Source organism: Acomys russatus, chromosome 1, assembly GCF_903995435.1.
Source record: "Acomys russatus chromosome 1, mAcoRus1.1, whole genome shotgun sequence".
Lineage (NCBI taxonomy): Eukaryota > Metazoa > Chordata > Mammalia > Rodentia > Muridae > Acomys > Acomys russatus.
In genome coordinates, this window is record NC_067137.1 from 13,573,236 (window position 1) to 13,593,376 (window position 20,141).

At 42.9% G+C, this 20,141-nt stretch overlaps 1 protein-coding gene across 1 annotated transcript in view; it reads left to right on the top strand.

The window, feature by feature from the left end:
- The first annotated feature begins 649 nt into the window (after positions 1-649).
- Positions 650-20,141, top strand: part of Dhx57 (DExH-box helicase 57) — a 54,008-nt gene continuing 34,516 nt past the window's right edge. The window contains exons 1-7 of the mRNA XM_051164383.1: positions 650-776; positions 7,545-7,744; positions 11,691-11,846; positions 13,386-13,583; positions 13,862-14,700; positions 16,654-16,832; positions 19,543-19,664. Coding sequence (XP_051020340.1) covers positions 7,551-7,744; positions 11,691-11,846; positions 13,386-13,583; positions 13,862-14,700; positions 16,654-16,832; positions 19,543-19,664 — 1,688 coding nt within the window. The 5' untranslated portion in view covers positions 650-776; positions 7,545-7,550. The remainder of the gene's footprint in view (positions 777-7,544; positions 7,745-11,690; positions 11,847-13,385; positions 13,584-13,861; positions 14,701-16,653; positions 16,833-19,542; positions 19,665-20,141) is intronic.

Consider the following 20,141-nt stretch of genomic DNA (forward strand, 5'->3'; position numbering starts at 1 on the left):
TTGTAAACATATTTATATAAAGATATACAAGTGTAATTTTAATTTTTTAAAACTTTAGCTGCGCTTTCAACCTGGGGGTCGGGGGTTGTACCCCAGTTTACTGTTTTGGAGTTGGCATTGTGCAGAAATCAGCAGGCATATTAGTCTAGAAACATAATGCTTAATTTCTTTTCCATTTGTTCAGGGGTGACTTCACTCTTATTATGTAACGCCTTATCTGTGTGAGTTTGATTAAAGAAACTAATAAAATATTCTCTGACTAAAGGGGTGACGTTTCCACATTCAAACTCTGAACTAGTAGGAACCGCGTTTGCTACAGTCTGGTACTGTAAAGGAAACCAACCCGTAGAGATAGAGACAGCGAACCCACGACTGACTCGGAGGCCCACGCCCTATCTCCGGATTACCTCCACCGCAGTGTGGACGCTGCAGCTGGCTCCTAGTCCACCCGTGCCAGGTAAAGGCGCCCTTCCTAGCGGCCTAGGAGGAAGCGCACTCACCTGACAAAGAGGTGTAAATCAGGCTTTCCCGACTCTGCGATTCGCCCTGGCTCGCCAGCTCTGCGGCCCGGATGGGAGCTGGGCGCTAGGACAGAGCGGGGCTCGGTTGCTAGGGCGACCGATGACCCGGAAGCAAACATGCAAGGAGCCAATCAGAAGGCTCTTGGGCGGGACGGCTGCTGAGGGTGAGGTCCAAGGAGGAGGCCGAGCCCAGCCCGGACGCCGAGCCCTGGGTGCCGCCTCCTGAGCTCTGCGGCCAGCGACGCTACGAGCCAGGTACGGCCTACCGTGGCGTGTGCGGGGCCGCGCGGGGCCGGGGTTGCCAGGCCTGCAGCCTCCCCTCTCCAGTGATCACATCCGAGGACCAGCCTACCCCGATGAGCCCCTGATTTTCAGCCCCGGGCCCGTGAACCTGGACCAGCAGGATCCTAGAGACCCCGGGACCTGCAGCCGAGGTTGTCTAAGCCCGAGGCTCCCAGCAGGGTTGGATTGGAGGGGCGCCAGCCCCATTTCCTGTCTGTGGCTGCGTGGCGACCGGAGGGGCTATTGGGGGAAGAAGGTTGGAGATGTATGTTAAAGAAAGGAACCTTGCATGACTAGGAATCTGAATGGAGCTGGGTGATGTATAGTGATCAGAGATTTGCCTCGGAGGCAAGTGTTCGGTTTTCATCACCTCAGCTTGATGCTGTATGTCGGGGCCAAACTTGGGTGTGAAACAAAGGATTCTTTTAAAGGCAACTTAGGTCCAGTATTTATGGTAAAGAAAGAAATCTTCCCAGACTGGATAAATAGTGGAATTTCCCCCCTGTGGATTGATTACACAACCTAATTTGTATTCTATAGAAATCGTCTGTGGAATGTGGTGTTGCATACCACTATAACCAGTCTTGGTTCAGATCTTTGTGTGAAAATCACAGCTCAAGTTGAAACTAAGCTTTTCTGTGTTGGTGTGAGGTAACTTGTTTTAAATCAGTACAGAATCTTTTTGCCTTTTTCTGTTCATTTCTCAGTGTATGAATTGATCCGGTTGGGGGTTTGGGAGATAAGGTGTTTGATTTCTTTTCTTCCTACTTTAAAAAAAAAAAAAGATATGCAGCCGGGTGCGGTGGTGCACACTTTTAGCCCCAACAGTCCCAGCAGGCGGGTCTCTGTAAGTTCGAGGGCAGCCAGGGCTGTTAGACAGAGAAACATTGTTTTCAAAAAAAAGGGGGGAAAGAGATATGCAAGTATTGATGCACAGAATTAGAGAGTTCAATTTGTGCTATTCCTTTAGTCACTTGTTGAGCATGTAATGTCCTTACGGTTTTTTGTTTGTTTGTGTTTTTTTGTTTTTTGTATGTGAATAATATACTGCTGTCTTTAGAGAATTTAGATTTCTATTTACCATGTTCTTACCTGGGGGGATCTGGAGTTAGAGGAAAGTTGAAATAATTGACTTTAGTTTCTATATTCTCCCCCCACCCCACCCCCACCCCGGCTCGCTCGCTAGCTCTCTCTCTCTCTCTCTACCCTCCCCCCCCCCCTTTTTTTTCCTCCCTAAGAACTCACTCTGTAGACCAGGTTGGTCTCAAACTCAAATCTACCGGCCTCTACCTCTTCTGTGATAGCACTTCCATGGTTTAGGCAGCCATATTGATGAGATTTTGTGGGTGTAGCCTCTGACATTTCCTGGAGACCAGTCTCAGAGCAGAATCCCTGTTCATCTCGTTCTTACAACCTTTCTGTCCCTTTTGTAATGATCCCTCAAACAAGGGTTCAGGAATTGTGTGTATCAGTTGGGACTGGGCATCATACACTCTCTTGTTCTCTGCATCTTGATCAATTATGATTTTCCTGCAATGGTTTTGTCTGCTGCAAAGAGAGGTTTTGTTGATGAGGGGTGAGAGCTGTTAGATTTCAGAGCTCAGAGTAAAGAGATAAATGGCAGAAGGGGACCTGAGTCTGACCTCAGCAGATGAAACTTATTTTCAAACAACAAAAGGCAGACACTCTCCCACAAGAAAGGGCTATCTGTCAGGGGAGAGGGAATACTTGGAGTTTAGAGAGAGGCTTGGGGATGAGGAATTTACTGCAGTTCAGGGGGCTGTGTGTGAGTCTGGGGCCTCTCCTTCCTGCTATTGTCTGCTCAGTGGAGACAGCCTATCTTGGGAGACTGGTAGTCTCAGCAAAGCATTTCCTTTCTGTGGCTCATTGATAATGGTTTGAGCAAGGCCACCTGTAACTTCATAGGAATTCTGTTTTTACAGTCAAGGCACTCCATCAAGAACTACTCTTAATCTGTGGTTATAAAAATAATGTATGTAGTTAGGAATTATGTTAGTAACATTGTAAGTTCTCCTCTCTGATCCATGAGGTAGCCCTAAGTAGTTAGCCTTTGTTTTCCAGTACCAAGCATTGTTAAGGTTATTTTTATAAAATTGTGTGTGTTTCCCAGTTTCTCTTTAACCCGGTCATCACACAAATAAATAATTGACACTCTTTTATATTTGTTTAATAAGCTTCACAACATAATAACAGAACAGTTACTGCTCTATTATTTTTAAAGATTTATTTATTATTTTATACAGTATTTTGCCAGCATGTGCATGTGTGCCTGCCCACCAAAAGAAGGCACCAGATCTCATTACAGATGGTTGTGACTCACCAAGTAGTTGCTGGGAATTGAACTCAGGACCTTTGGAAGAGCAGATGGTACTCTTAACCTCTGAGCCATCTCTCCAGCCCTATTGCTCCATTCTTAACCCTCTAAGCTAATCTGGTTTCCTCTCAGAGTACACACAGAGATACTTGCAGTTTGTATCCTCTCCTCTCCAGATGTCACCTGGACCCCTTCTGGTGCTGAATCACCTATGTCCTCTTCTAACGCCTCCTCCCCTGGATGGCAGCAAGTTCAGCCCTATTCATCTCCCCTGCTCAGTGATTGTCTGTGAGCTGCTTTATTGGCATACCAGGGGACAGTTAGGGAACACGAGAACAAGGATTGCTACCAGATATGGGGGTACACAAATCAACATTTGAATTATACACTAACTTTATGCCTACAGGGCATGATTTTCCTATTGTTGATCAGGCTTTAATTCCAATTAAAGAGCTGTTGGTTACCACCATGGTATACTTACCACAATTACCCCCTTAGGGTCATTGTGCAATGCTTGTCGTTGTGTTTTATAGATGTAGCAGGGTAAGACTGTTGTTCGTTTTCCTTCTAGGAAGCTTACATGGTGCTTTCTGGTACCATGAAAGCTGGTCCTCAGGGAAGAGGCTTTCAGGTCAAATCCCACTCAGGTCTTCTGGGCTCCATGTCTGAAGTGCTTGGTGTCTTCAGTAAAAGGACTTACTTACCTTCTACCTCTGGGGAGCAACCATTGCTTTGTTGCTACAGTCTGGATATTATTTGTCCCCTCACAAACTCAAGTTGAAATTGATTACCAGTATTAAGAGTTGGATTCTTGAGCCGGGCGTGGTGGTGCACGCTTTTAATCCCAGCACTCAGGAGGCAGAGGCAGGCGGATCGCTGTAAGTTCGAGGCCAGCCTGGTCTACAAAGTGAGTCCAGGATGGCCAAGGCTACACAGAGAAACCCTGTCTCGAAAAACCAAAAAAAGAGTTGGATTCTTTAAGGGTGATTAGGTAATTAAAAGAGATCAGTACCTCAAGGGAGAGAAGCCAGTCTCACAAGATGTTTATTATAAAGCAGAGCAGTCCCTTGTGTCTAGACTCTTCCTTAAGCTTTCTTTCCACTTCTCTTCTGCCTTGCCAAGATCTGGTACGCGATTCTGGCTGTCATCTGCTCGCATACAGTGTGCTTGGTACTTCCTGGCCCTCAGAACTGTGAGCCCAAATAAAACTTTAGTCTTCATAAATTATTCCGTCTTAAGTATTCTGTTAGAGCAGAGGGAAACAGACTTGAGACGGCCCTAATTGGTTATATACTTGTTTCTTCTCTACCGTGTCCTCTAGAAAGCAAGCTTCAGAGGGCATGAATTTTGTCTTAGCTGTTAAATCCCCGAGATCTGGCACAGAAAACTGTAATAAATATTTGTAGAATAGATAAATTAATGAGCGGATCTTCATTCTCACTTGAGTTATTCATTAATCTTCAGTCATTCATACCCCAGCACATGCTTAATTCTCGATTTCTGCCAGATGTTGCATATGCAGGAGGTACAGTAGTGATCAAAATAGACAGAGCTGCTGCTTCCAAAGAGCTTTCTAGCTGTAGGAGAGGAGGGCAAAACAAATACTCAAAACATACACAAAACCATGGAGTATCTTGAAGAAAAAAATACCAAGAGATCTAGTTTTAACTTCCATATATTTGTGAATTAACCAACTTTTGTTTCTACTTTTCATTTCTAATTTTACTACAGCAGCAGAGCATGTTTTGTATTATTTCTGTCTTTTAAAAATGTATTGAGGTAGCCAGGCATGGTAACTCATGCCTTTAATAATCCCAGCATTCAACAGGCAGAGTTAGGCAGATCTCTATGAGTTCAAAAACAGCCTGGTCTATAAGTTGAGTTCAAGGACAGGTGAAACCCTGTCTCCAAAAACTAAAACCAAGAACAACAACAAAAAAGTAGTGAGGTTTACTCCATAGGTTAGCATATGAGGTGTCCTAGACAACACTCCATATGTAATTGGATAGCTGTTTTGTTGAGTGATGGTATGTCTGTTAGGTCTGTGCTGGTACTTAAGGTTTTCCAGCTAAATATGGTGGTGCATACCTTTAATGCCAACAGTCAGGAGGCAGAGGCTAGCTCCCTTGAGTTTAAGTTTGAGGCTAGCATGGTCTGTAGAATGTGTACCAGGACAGCCAGGACTACCCAGAGGAACCGTTTGTGGAAAAACCAAAAGAGGAAAAGAAGAAGAAGTAGAAGAAGTAGAAGAAGAAGAAGAAGAAGAAGAAGAAGAAGAAGAAGAAGAAGAAGAAGAAGAAGAAGAAGAAGAAGGAGAAGAAAGGACTCCTTTCCTTGTTGCTCTTCAGCTTGTTCTACCATTATGGACAGTGGGTACTACTGTTACTAAATTGTCGGTGGCCCCATTTCTTATAGTTGTTGCTTTGTGAATTTGGGTGCTTTAGTGTTAGGTATACATATGCTTATAATTGTTATATCTTCCTTATGAATTGATCCTTTTATCATTATGATGTATCCTTTTTTATCTAAAGTAACATTTTTTGTTGTAGTCTCTTCTGTCTATTATTCATATAGCTAATGTGCCTTCCCTGTAGTTTCTGGTTGGCATATATCTGGAACATAAATTCTCAAATATTTACCTCATCTTTTCCTTTGAGCCGGTTTCTCTGTGTGGCCTTGGCTGCCCTGGAACTCACTCTGTAGACCAGACTGGCCTCGAGATACGCCTCCCTCTGCCTCCGGAGTGACTCCTGATTAAAGACAGGAGCCACCACCACCCAGCTATCTTTTCCATTCTTTTGTTTGTATCTTGGAATTTATACTTTGTCCCTTTAAAAAAGAAATGAGCCTGGCAATCTTTTGACTGGATTGTTTACTCCATTCACATTTATTGTTATTATTGAGATAGCAGGAGTTACATATATCATGACATTGTAGTTGTTGTCACTATATGTCTTGTGTCTGTTCCTCTGTTCCTAGTTTACTCTGTCCTGCTTTCTTTTTTAATTAGCCATTAAATATTTCCTAGTGTATTTTTAATGATTTCTCTATAGAAGCAGTTCTCAATGGGCATATGATGCTAATCAGGGCAGATTGCCTACCAGGTCCTTCCCCATCTATTTCTACCTTTGTACAATAATAAAGTTTTTCTTCTAAAAAAACCAAAACAAAACAAAAAACAAAACACACAGTTGGACCTTCCTCCATAGGCTGGCCTCAAACTCACAGAGATCAGCCTGCCTCTACCTCTCAAATGCTGGGATTAAAAGTATATGTGTGTTTAACTTCCCCCATATGTCTCTGATGTGCATTCTTAGTTAAGAAATCTGGGGCTAAACCGGGCAGTGGTGGCGCACACCTTTAATCCCAGCACTTGGGAGGCAGAGGCAGGCGGATCGCTGTGAGGTCGAGGCCAGCCTGGTCTACAAAGCAAGTCCAGAACAACCAAGGCTACACAGAGAAACCCTGTCTCGAAAAACCGAAAGAAAAGAAAAAAAAGAAAAAAGAAATCTGGGGCTAGAGAGATAGCTCAGTGGTTAAGTCACTGTCTGCTCTTCCAGAAGTCCTGAGTTCAATTCCCAGCAATTGTAGAGACCAAACCAATGCCATTTTGTGTTCAGAGCCTAAGAACCTGACCCCTACCCACAACCTGGAGTTCCTCATGAGTTTCAAACACATAGCTAACAACTGTTCCTAGGAGCCTGTACCCAGGGCCAACTAATCAGAGCCACAGGTCACCACAACCAGAACCTACAAAAAAATTCCCCCCTGTCGTCTGGCCTTGGTCCCCTTGCTTAGCCCTGGTCCCCTAGCCATCAGCTTAAAGAGCAGCTTTCCTGTACCCCTTTAGCCTATCATGTAACAAGGCTTGGAAACCTGCCTCCCACATTTTTTTTTTTCCTTTAAAAGCTCTGTTCTCCTAGCACTAGGGGCCACCATCTTCGCTCCTCACGAAGGGGCTGACGGTCCAGACTCTGAGCTTGACTAATAAATGAGACTCTTTGTGATTTACATCTAGCTGGTTCCTGGTGGTCTTTGGGAGTCTCATGACTTGGACATTACACAGCCACATGGTGGCTCACAACCATCTAGAAAGGGATCTGATGCCCTCTTCTTTCATGCAACAATACATGTAAATAGAGCACTCACATACATTAAATAAGTATTTTTTAAAAGAATCTATATCAGAGAAACTTACTAAATATTAGTCCTAAGGTACATATACTTGTTTAAAAAAAAATTATGTGAAGCAGTTAGTCATTCTGCCCTTAACCTGGCCCCTTTTAAACTGTGCATGTTCTTTATTTCTTTAAAGTAGACTTTATCCATAACTTTGATTTTTTTTTTAAAAAAAAGGCTATGGTATTTATGGTTTATGGTATCAATATTAATTTTTTGTCTTTCAGGTGAAAATGAGTTCTTCAGTAAGAAGAAAAGGCAAAGGGGATGGAAAGGGGTCTTCTAGAGGAGGAAGAGGAGGCAGGGGTCACACGAATAAATCTCACGGGGGCAGTGGAGGCGGCGGTGGCAATAGAAAGGCCTCAAGTAGAATTTGGGATGATGGAGATGACTTTTGTGTCATCACTGAATCAAAGCACTCACCCAGGTCATTATGCATTTCCTTACATCGTGTGTGTGTGGGGGGTGTGTGTGTGTGTGAGAGAGAGAGAGAGAGAGAGAGAGAGCGAGAGAGCGCACTCATGCGTTGTAGTGTGAATGTGAATGTCAAAGGACCACTTGTGGGAGCTAGATTCCTTCTAACATGTGGGTCCCAGGATCACACTCGGCTCATCAGTCTTGGTGGCAGGCACCTTTACCCAGTGGGCCATGTTTCCAGCCCTTCCTTAGACTTTTTGAATGGTCAGATATGGAAACAGTTTCAATTCCTAATATGTGGAACAACAAATAGCCAAGAGGCAGGTGTGGGTGAGCATTCTGGTCCAGTTAATTGTTCTCATCTAAAATTCTTGCAAGGCACAGTGGCGTAGACTTTTAATCCCAGCACTCAGGGAGGCAGAGGCAGGCGGATCTCTGAGAGTCTGAGGCCAGCCTGGTCTACAAAGTGAGTCCAGGACAGCCAAGGCTACACAGAGAAACCCTGTCTCAAAAAACCAAAAACAAAACAACAACAAAAATTCTATCAGTCCCTCTCTTCATTAACTTTTTAAAAGCATGATGGTAAATCATAGTTTTGTTTAAGTAGGTTGACTTCTGACCTTAACTACTTTGTGACACTGAATTGGATGTAATGTTCAATGTATTGAAAGAAATGTTTCCTAGGAAAGTAAATACTAGGAGGGATAAAAGTACAACAAAATTTTAAAAGTATTCTGTAGACTCTGTAAATTGATGTTAAAATTAAATAGCCCAAAGCCAGCATGGTGGCGCATGCCTGTAATCCCAGCACTCGGGAGGCAGAAGCAGGCAGATCGATGTGAGTTCAAGGCCAGCCTGGACTACAAAGCAAGTCTAGGACAGCCAAGGGTAACACAGAGAAACCTTGTCTCGAAAGACCAAAAAAAAAAAACAAAACAAAACAAAACAACAAAAAAAAAAAAAAAAAAAAAAAAAGGAGAACAAACAAAACAAAAGAATTAAACAGCCCAAAATGCAATCTAAATATGTCTTTCTAGTCGTGGTTCCATACTGCCCAGCTGGACGAGCTATCATCTGATGGCATTTCATGTAGTAACCAGTAACACACATAGCCAACCTTCCTTCATGTCCAGCTTTTAATTGTGAATAGACAATTCTAGTAAGTCTAGTGGATGTTAAAAAAGTAAATGTAGCTAGTCTATGTTATACAGTATAAATATAAATTTCCAATTGACTCCTAAACTGTACCAAATTGTATATGAGATTCTTAGAGGTCCAGGGACTTTGTTAGGGGCCAGGCAGTGGTGGCGCACACCTTTAATCCCAGCACTCAGGAGGCAGAGGCAGGCAGATCACTGTGAGTTTGAAGCCAGCCTGGTCTACAAAGCAAGTCCAGGACAGTCAAAGCTACGCAGAGAAACCCTGTCTCGAAAAACCGAGGGGCGGGGACTGACTTCATTAGAACCATCACACACACACATGTATTCATAGTAATAGCTTATCTGAATATTAGAAGAAAGGAATATAAGTAGATGTGAGGTTTGACAACATCATAGATCATACGTACTTGTAGCTAAGCGAATTCAACTGTATGTATTCAGAAAAGAAGGAAAAAAGAAACAGAATGTAAGTCACTTAAACTAGCTACCAAATGAGTTGCTCTAATGAGTCTTTGATTGGAGGGTTTAAATATATATTCTCTATATATAATCACTAAAATAGCTGGTATCCAGCCAGAGAATCTATGTGGTTTTCCATTCTTTAAAAAAAAAGGTTGAAGCTCAGCAGTGTCACAGGCTTTTAATCCCAGCACTCGCCAGGCAGAGGCAGCCAATCGCTATGAGTTTGAGGCCGGCCTGGTTTACAAAGCAAGTCCAGGATGCTAAGATAACATAGAGAAAAAAGGTCGAGGCATTATAGAGAATATTGAGAACAATATATATATCAAATAATGTCATATAAAGGAGTAATTGCAATTTCTTTGGTGGGGTTGGTAGACGAGGTTTCCCTCAAGCCTAGGCTACTGGGATTATAATCATGAGCCATCACACCCAGCTTTGAAAATAGTTCCAAAGTATGTTTTCACCTTACCTGCTAGTCTTCTGAGTTAAATGTACATCTTTTGTTTTTCAAAGTACATACATTATAGGTCTTAAAATATTACATGTTTGGGCTGGAGAGATGGCTCAGAGATTAAGAGCACTGACTGCTCTTCCAAAGGTCCTGAGTTCAATTCCCAGCAACCACATGGTGGCTCACAACCATCTATAATGAGATCTGGAGCCCTCTTGTGATGTGCAGGTATACATGCAGGCAGAACACTATACATAATAAGTAAATTTTTTTTTTTTTTTTTTTTTTTTTTGGGTTTTCGAGATGAGGTTTATCTGTGTAACAGCCCTGGCTGTCCTGGACTTGTTTTATAGACCAGGCTGACTTCGAAATCAGAGATCCACCTGCCTCTACCTCCCGAGTGCTGGGATTAAAGGTGTGCACCACCATTTATTAAGTATTTAATAAATACTTAAAGATGTATTTCTTATTTATACAGTATTCTGCCTGCAACTGTGCCAGCAGTTGCTGGGAATTGAACTCAGGACCTCTGGGAGAACAACCAGTGCTCTTAACCTCTCCAGCCCTAAAAACTTTAAAAAGAAAGAATATTACATGTTCAAATATTCATTAGCTATTTATTGAGTACATTCTATGTTCTGGTAACATAATTATAGCAATAAGTAAAACACTGTACTCATCTCCATAAAAGGTTTTTGAGATGGAAGGACCATAAGTGTATCCCAGGCAGGAAGGAAAATAGAGTACTGTGTGAGGTAATGTGCGTATATGAAATAATAGAGGTGTCGTGTGGGAGTCCTCGAAAACGGTTCATTTGAACAAAGACAGCAAGAGCAAGCTATGAGGCTATGTAAGAGGAAGACATTCAAGTCCCAGGGGATGAAGCCACGTTGAATGCCAGACCCTAAGCCAGGAATACATTTAGAAGGCTTAGGAAATGCAGAGAAGCCATGTGACAAGAGCAAGTGGGCAGTGTCAGAGCAGAGAAACTAGGCTGCAGATGGCCCTGTGGGCCATGAGAGGGATGTTTGGCTTTTGCTTTGACTAATATGGAACACCACAGAGGTTTGAAGCAAGTGTGTAGGACATTTTAATCATGCTGGTCACTGGTGCTACTCTTCAATATATGCCTTTGTGATACTAGAAAGATTGGCCCTTTTTCTCTGGGCCGTTACAGCCCCGTACCAGGCATAGATGAGGATAAGGGCTGGAATGAATCACCAGAGGAAGTAAGGAGGCGGGCTTATAGTGTCCAAATAGAGGGGTGGACTTTAAGATCACGGACAGAGGTAGAATTATTTATTAGCCAGGTGTGGTGGCACACACCTTTAATCCCAGCACTCAGGAGGCAGAGGCAGGTGGATCGCTGTGAGTTCAAGGCCAGCCTGGTCTACAAAGTGAGTCCAGGACAGCCAAGGCTACACAGAGAGACCCTGTCTCAAAAAACCAAAACAAAAAAGAGTGGAGATAGAGCATGGTAGACCACACCTGTTATCCCAGCATTTGCGGGGTGGAGGGAGGGCAGAGAGTCAGCTCAGGTGACCTGTGACCCCAGTCTGTGCTACATGCCATCCTGGTCTGGGACATAGGAGCATGTGATCTTTCCCAAACAGATTCTGAAGAAATGATGAGACAAATTCAGATTGAGAATGTCTGTAAGGTGGTGGACTGCACTCTTCAAAACTGCCACTGTAGCGAGCAGGCTAGGAACTTTCCAACTTAAATTGGCTTGGGGAAAATGCTAACGGGTGGCTAGTGAGATCCAGTAAACACTAGAAAACCATTCTCTCCACATTTGTTACCCTCTGCCCTCTGTTACGAGTATTTGGGAGCACTGATGAGAGTGACACAGTTTTGCTCATGAGCATGTGTTTTTAATTCAGGCCCAGCGACGACAAAAGCAAAGGAGAGACACGGCCTAAGTGGAAGCCTAAAGCCAAAGTGCCCCTTCAGACACTGCATATGACGTCAGAGAATCAGGAGAACGTGAAAGCCCTTCTGAGAGACCTGCAGGAACAGGGCGTCGACGCAGGATCCGAGTAAAGTATCTTATTTGAGTACATTTTATATTGAGGAGAACACATTGGCAAATGCCTTTTCAGCTTTGGGTACTGTCTCAGTGTAGAGCAGTGGTTCTCACCCTTCCTAACACTGCGACCCTTTAATACACTTCCTCATATTGTGGCGGCCCCCAACCATAAAGCTATTTTCATGGCTGCTTCTAGCTGTAATTTTGCTGTTGTGAGTGGTAATGTAAACCTCTGATGTGCAGGTGTGTCGTGACCCCTGGGTTGAGAACTACCTGTGTGGAACCTGTTGTGACTGTGTAATTAGCTGGAAGTGAGTCAAGAGAAATAACAGAGCACTTATCAAGTCTCAGGGTTAACATGTGTGCACCCGGCATCACCCTGAGCAGCAGCGTGGATTGCCTCATCTTTCTTTTTCTCCAGGCCCATGCTAATATAGATCATTAGTGCTTTATTAAAAACATTCCAACTAAAAGCTTGTATGAACCCTTAGCAGATATTGAGGCAAGTTCTTGCTAATGCAGCCCAGGCTGCTGGCCTCAGACTTACTGCAGTCCTCCTGCCTCGCCTTTCCCACCCATCCCAACCCCCTAGCAAGGTACATTTTTCTTGTTCTTTTTCCTTATGTATATAGGTGTTTTGCCTGCTCTATGTCTGGGCACCGCTTACTGCCCGGTGCCAGAGGAGGCCAGAAGAAGGTGTCAGATTCTTTAGAACTGGAGTTGCAAAAAGTGGTGAGCGGCCATGTGGGTGCTGGGAATTGAACCCAGGGCCTCTGAAAGAGCAGCCAGTGCTCTTAGCCACTGAGCCATCTCTCCAGCCTCTAGGTCAAGCTTTAACATTGCGCCCAGCTGCCCAAGTAAAAGAGCTTTCATTCTGTAATCCTAGTCGTCTCCTGCCTCTACGTTGCACCATACCTCCTGTGCTACACCGTCAGTTGAAGGGTTTCACTCGTTTTTTTGTTTGCTAGAAAACAGGAGTCATTTGCCTAGGCTCCGTTCTCAGCAATTCAATAAGTAAGTAGTTGCTTTGATAGAATTACTGAGTGGCCAGTCAAGAACAGAGACCTTCCTGTCCTCTACAAAATTTGTTTGTCTCAGACTTAGGAAAGAGAGTTACATGTTTAAGAGAGGGGGGGAGGGTAGTATGTGTGAGGAAGAGCTATAAGCTAAGCTCTGGATGTAGACTGTCTAGGGTGAAAAACACCTAGTTGCTCCTTTTGGTGTAACCTTAGTTACTAATGCTCTCCAAGGTTTCATTGATTAATTACAAAATGGGGGTTCCAGTAATATGTAGCAGGGTTATTGAGAAGCTCACAAGAATCTGTTTCTATAAGTAACTTTACATAAGCCCTGGTAGCATGCATGTACCCAGGAAATGTCCTTTTTAAGATAGAAATGAACAGTTCACTATAGGAGTAAACCAGCAGCTGAAGAGCAATCAGGGTCCCGAGTCCTTAGCTCCTTGAATTAAATGTTTAGACCCTTGCTGAATCTTTCTCAGAAATAAGAAACATTAACACTCAATACCTGAAAATGTCCCCTCCTCTAGAAAAGACGCCTCTGGGGAGGAGGAGGAGGAAGAAGAAGAAGACGATGCTCCTGAGGGTGAGGACGAGCCGTGCTGGCCAGCTAGCCAGGGGCCTGCTTTTCTCCTTGACTGCAGTCCTTGGGAGTACATCGGCCCCGAAGAAGATTCTCCTGTTCCAGAACCTGCAGTCTCACCATATGCAGTGCAGAAACTTTCCAGGTGACCATTTTTATCACTTACAGAAGTCAAGGCCTCTAGACCATATTATAAACCCAAGTATCTTTCCTGTGGGTGTCCTATCATGGCAGTGCCTGCAGAGCGCTTAGACCTAAAATCTGCCCTTTAAGATGGAGGGATTAGTCTTATCAGAGCTGCTTTTTCCAAATACAGAATGTAGCTGTCCACACTTAAAACTGCATATGCGTGTGTTTAAGTGAGTTCACTTCAGTAATGTGAAGACTTTACATAACGTTTCTGTCACTTTTTACCCTGGGCAGGTATGGTTTCCACACTGAGCACTGCCAGCTGGCCCTGAGGGTGTGTGATGGAGATTTGGGCGCGGCTCTAGAGCATCTCCTCCAGCAGTGCTTTTCAGATGCATTTGGAGAGAGGATGAGACTCTCCGAGGCAGCTGATCGTATAAGCTTGAATGAGTGTGTGGAGCAGAGACAGGAAGAGGTGCTTGCTCTCAAGTCCATCTGTGGAGAAAAGTTTATAGAAAGAATTCAGAACAGAGTCTGGACCATTGGACTGGAATTGGAATATCTGACAAATAAATTCTGCAAGTCTAAGCAAAAGGAAGGTACCAAAAATGTACGGGACACTTCACCTGAAACCTGTAAATTTTACCTCAAAGGAAATTGTAAATTTGGATCAAGATGCAAATTCAAACACGAAGTGCCCCCAAATCAAATTATTGGAAGAGCAGAAAGAAACGTCGACGATTCTCATCTTAATGCTGATGAGGATGCAGCTTTTCTGTATGAGCTTGAGATTCGCTTTTCTAAAGACCACAAATACCCCTACCAAGCTCCCCTTGTGGCATTTTACTCCACCAACGAGAACCTACCTCTGGTTTGTCGGTTACATATTTCTGAGTTCCTTTATGGCAAGGCTTTGGAATTTGCAGAAACTTCGGAGCCTGTTGTATATTCTCTGATAACCCTTTTAGAAGACGAGTCTGAGATTGCCAAGTTACTAACACATACTCAACACAAGTATAGTGCTCCTCCTGTGAACGTCCCTCCAGAACCTTCCGAGACCAGGATAAGTAAGCCTGCCTACCGCAAACCAGTGATCCCAAGTAATCCTTTTCTTTCAAATCAAATTGCAGAAGGTACGTAAAATGTTCATCTTAGGCACAGCACTAGGCTCAGCATTAGGAACGATGATTTTAAAAGTAAAATATTTTGAGGCTGGGTGGGGACTATTTCCTGGTGACCCTGAACAAAGAGAGACAACAAGAGAGCCAGCATGGTGGCACACGCCTTTAATCCCAGCATGTGGGGGCAGAGGCAGGCAGATCTTTGTGAGTTCAAGACCAGCCTGGTCTATAAAGTGAGTTCCAGGGCAGCCAGGACTACACAGAGAAACTCTGTCCCAAAAAAACAAAAGAGAGAGACAAGAATTCCTTAACCAGTCATTGTGCCTGCCTTTAACTGGATCCCAGCTGTGACACTTTGGTCGAGCTCCCTAGATAGAAAGTCTTGGACTGTGCATAATCTATGGAGAATGACCAGCCTGGGTGATGAGCCGTGCTGGCCAGCTGGGTAAGGGCCTGCCCGTGTTCCAGACTGGGTAGGCTGAGGTCAGAGAGGCCCTAAGGCAATTTCTCAGAAAGTCTGTCTCATTTAATTTAGTTTCTTATATTTACTTAATATGGTAACCATTTCCTTCTGTTTTTGTAGTAATCTAGGCTGGTAAAAAAAATAATCAAAATAATGCCATCTTTATGAATCCATAAATACAAATGCATATGTAGGCTGCTGGCTTTGAACAGCTTTGTCATGCAGACTCTTACACCACAAATTCCTCTTCAGCAGTCATCAAAGAAGTTACTTTCACTTATTGTCTATCTTTCAGGAAAAATGAAATTTTCCATCTTCCATAAGAATTTCCTGGCTAAGGGCTAGGGACACAGTTCAGCAGCAGAGTCTGCCTGGCATGCATGAGGTTCTAGGCTTAAACCCCAGCACCCCAGGAGGAGATAGTTTCCTGGTAACTGTCAGTAAGTAGAGAGCAGCGAGGCTGGTGGCTGCTGCATAGGTAGCCAGGTGGACTTGCGGCCCCTGACTCACTCCTGCACAGCAGCCTCTGGTACATGGTATTCCACTGTGTCCCTTGGGAAATGACAAGCTATATGTCAGGAGTTTGTTTGTTTGTTTTCTGTTTTTGTTTTTGGTGGTGGTGCTGTGGATTGAACCTCTGGCTTTTCTCATGGCAGGCAAGCAGTCTTATACTAAGCTGTATCCCTAGTCTGGCTTTTCAGTAACACTACTAAGATATAATTTATATGCCATAAAATTCACCTACTTAAAGGATATCATTCAACAGCTTTTTTTTTTATGTTTTAGAGGTGCACAATCATGACCACTCCTGACTACCCTGAAACAACCCTGTCCTCATGAGTCCTCTGTCGTCAGCCCTAACAACTATTATCCCATAGTCTAAGGTCACAAATGCGCCTGTGTTATGCATTCCATAGAAGTGGATCGCGTGGTATGAAGCTTTTGGAAGCTGGATTATTTCACTTAGCATAATGTTTCCAAAACTCACACGTGCCATAGTGTGTATTTACTCCTTTTTGTTGTTGAGGGATATTTCGTTACGTGGGTACACCACATTTCGTTGAACAGTACATCATTTTATAAATATTTGGGTCATTTTCTATCACTGAATTTGGGGGACACTTGCAAACAGCTGAGACATACTGTGTTAATTCCTTGAACTGAAAACTTTGTTTTTGGCATACACCTTTAATCCCAGCGCCTGGAAGGCAGAGGTAGTCAGATCTCTAAGTTTAAGGCCAGCCTGGTCTACAGAGCAAGTTCCAAGGCTACAGGAAGAAACCCTGTCTTAAAACAAACAAACAAACAAACAAACAAAAGGGAAGCTCATGTTAGTATTTTAAGGTCCTGTGTAGAAGTAGTATGGAAATGAACGAACCTGTTTGATTCAAGCTTCAGGGTTTTCTCTGTCTTATGATGTTGTCGTTGTTATTTCGTTAGTGACTCTCTCCCTTTCCTAAAGAAAGGACAAATCGAAAATGTTTCCTTCTATTCCTTTCAAGGGGAAACATTGTCAGATCTGGAGGACGATGCTGATATGGATGAAGGTCCTATATCAGTGATAATAGAGAATGAAAGCTATGTGAACCTTAAGAAAAAGAGTTACAGAAGATACGACTGGCCGGCAAACTCCATACAAGCTGAGAACAGCAAGATCTGCAGGCAGTTCCAGATGAAACAGGTACTGGAGTCTGTATGTCACCCTTCCCCCTAGCTTCCAGCTCGCTCTGAGGGGTTAAACTTCCTCTGCTCACCCTTCCCACCCACCCTTTTTTCTTTTTCTCTTCTTTTTTTGTTTTTGGTATTTTGTTTTCTTTTTTTCTTTTTTTTTCTTTTTTTTTTTTTGGCCTTTTAAGACAAGATGCTGCTAGATAGCCACAGGTATATGCTGCCACTCCATTCCTGGGCAGTTACATTTTTCTCCATGCTGCAGCAAATCTGGATGCTTGGATACTTCTCAGCTGGCAAATATCAAATGTATGTGTATGCCACATGGTCTCAGAACCATTTACCTTTAATGCAATAATAGCTAACTTGCTGTTTAAAGAGAATATCAATACTGTGAACAAAAGAAAAGAAAATCCATATCTAAGGAGAAGGGAAAGACTCATATCCCATTTCATAGGCTCACAGGAAAAATAACGTGCTTGAGGTCACATAGACACTAGGTGGTAACGGATTCAAGCCAACTGTCTCAAAAGTCCATGTTGTTTTTACATTGACATGAAGATTGTTTTAAAAGAAACCATAAGTATATTTGGAGGACCTAATTGGGTGTAACAAAAAGGCTAGGGATTTTGTCTTAATAAAATAATCAATTGTTTGATTTTACAAATGATATTGGGGTGAAAGCCTGCTAGCTCAGAAGGCAGAAAAAGCTCCCAGCTGACCTTCCCCCTCAGAAGATGTCCCCAAAGAGGGAATGCTCCCTCCCCACACCGTCTCTAAAATCCCTCAGACTCAAATGTCCCTCCTTCTTAATTCCTGTGCATCTCCCTATCTGTCCTCCTGACCTCCTCTTACTCTCTATGTTTTGTTTTTTGTTTTTTCCTATGTTCATTCCCTGTAGCTTGTTCTGCCTCTTGACCTAGGGTTAACTTTATTTAATCCTGTTTACAATACTCAAGCAAAAAGCTCATTGGATTAAAGGTGCGTGCTAGAGCTGAGCCACACCACAACTAGAAACAGGTTTTTCCAGTGATTAGATTAGATCAGATTAAATGACCTTTCTGAGATGTTTATATTTTTATATAGTATATTATCAAGTATATACTGCAATGCTCATAGAGCATCAAAATGTATATAATCTTACTATAAAAAAATGGTGGAGACAGAACAACTAGTCATTTAATTATCCACAACAGATCTATAGATAAAATAAAATCTTTTACAGGAAATAACATTAGTATAGTTAGTTCTGTGTTGTTCCAACGTACTGCCATTTTCTTCTTCTTCTTCTCCTTTTTTTTTTTTTTTTTTTTTGGTTTTTGTTTTGTTTTGTTTTGTTGTTTGTTTTTGGTGTTTTGGTTTTTGGTTCGTTTTGTTTTGTTTTGTTTTTTGAGACAGGGTTTCCTCTGTGTAGCCTTGGCTGTCCTGGAACTCAGTCTGTAGACCAGGCTGGCCTTGAACTTACAGACACCTGCCTGTCTCTGCCTCCCAAGTGCTGGGATTAAGATGTGTGCACAGCTTATATTTCTTTTTTTCTTTTCTTTTTTCTTTTTTTTGGTTTTTATTTTATTTGTAAAGAGTATCAATATTTATTCATTTGTGTGCATCACATGTGTGCAGGTACCTTCATAGATCACAAGAGGGCATTGTATTCTCTGGATCTAGACTTAACACATGGTCATGAGCCACCTGATGTGGGTGCTGGGAATTGAACTCTGGCCCTCTGAAAGAGCAGTACAGGCTTCTAACCACTGAACTGTCTCTCCAACTCTTAAGATTTTATTTTTAGTTGACACATACATACTTGTATGACATTCAATACATGGATATGATATGATTAGTGCTTTTGTGTCTCCTTACACACTTAGCAGTTCTTTCAGAGCATTAAAAAACTCCTTTATCTAGCTATTTTGATATATGCAAAAACCATTATTTTTAAAGACCTGTTTCTAGCCCTGCCTGGCCAGAACTTACTGTGTAGCAAAGGATGACTTTGAACTTCTGTTCCCCCAGCCTCAGCCTGAGCTATGCTATAAAACATTAGAAGTTTCCTTCCTACTTAACTTCACCCCTGTCCCTACTAACTGTCTATGATCTATCTTCTCTTCCCCTATAATATCAGCATACAGTGCAGTGTTCAGAGTATTGGCCAGTATTGTGAAGCTGATTTACATAGTTATGGTGAATGGCCAAAAAGAAAGCTTTGGCAATTGCTCTTATTACTGATGTAGGGAAAGTCTGATATGGTGTAGAGCTGTGCTGTCTACTGCAGTAGCTCCTGCCGAGCTCTGGCCATTTACATTTAAATGTACTCATTGAAATAAGTTCAGTTCCTTGGAAGAGCATTCTGTATTTCAAGGGTGCAGCAGCTTCATGTAGCCCAAGTTGCTGTATTAGACAATGTGTGTATGAATTGTTCTGTGAAAAAATATTTTATTGTAGTGTTGTTATAAATATTCTCATTGGGAAGGATCAGATAAGTGCTAAGCAAGGGTTTATACCTTTCCGTTTGTTTAGATAAGGAAAACTGTAGGTTCCAGTGCTTACAGCAGCCAGCCTTCTAACCGAAGCCCCTGTAACCAGGCCTAACGTGTCTGCACTGTGACAGCAAATTGCTAAAGGAAAAGCAGAAAGGAAATACCCCATCGTGGGAGTCTGAGTTGAGTTTTGTGAAAGGTGACTAAAAGTAACTCAACTGCTGCCTTCTCCTTGCTTTTTATTAGGCTTCCAGACAGTTCCACTTAATTCTGCAAGAAAGACAATTACTACCTGCTTGGGAAGAAAGAGAAACCATTCTTAAATTGTTGAGCAAGCACCAAGTGGTTGTCATAAGTGGTATGACTGGGTAAGAAAGTGGTTTACTTGGAATGTGGCTGTAGTGTACGTGTAGGGCAGGAGTAGCAGCTGCCATGACCAGGCTTGCTTTTTCTTAAATCTGCACATCTTTTTTCTGCTGTCAATATTAAGTGGTATTGGGGCTGGAGAGATGGCTCAGCGGTTAAGAGCACTGACTGCTCTTCCAGAGGTCCTGAGTTCAATCCCCAGCAACCACATTGTGGCTCACAACCATCCACAAAGAGATCTGGTGCTCTCTTGTGGCCTGCAGGGGTACATTCAAGTAGAACACTGTGTACATTATAAATAAATATTTAAAAAAAAAAAAAATTAAGTGGTATTCCATGAAGGTGGTTGTCTTCTGTAGTATCAGGGCCAAGGAACAAACACCTGACCTGGAACTCAGGCGTTCACCCTGTGCCTGCGTCCCTCTGCCCTCTGCTTTAATGCAGAAGGGCTGGCTGCAGGCTTTCACAAGGCTCACTGT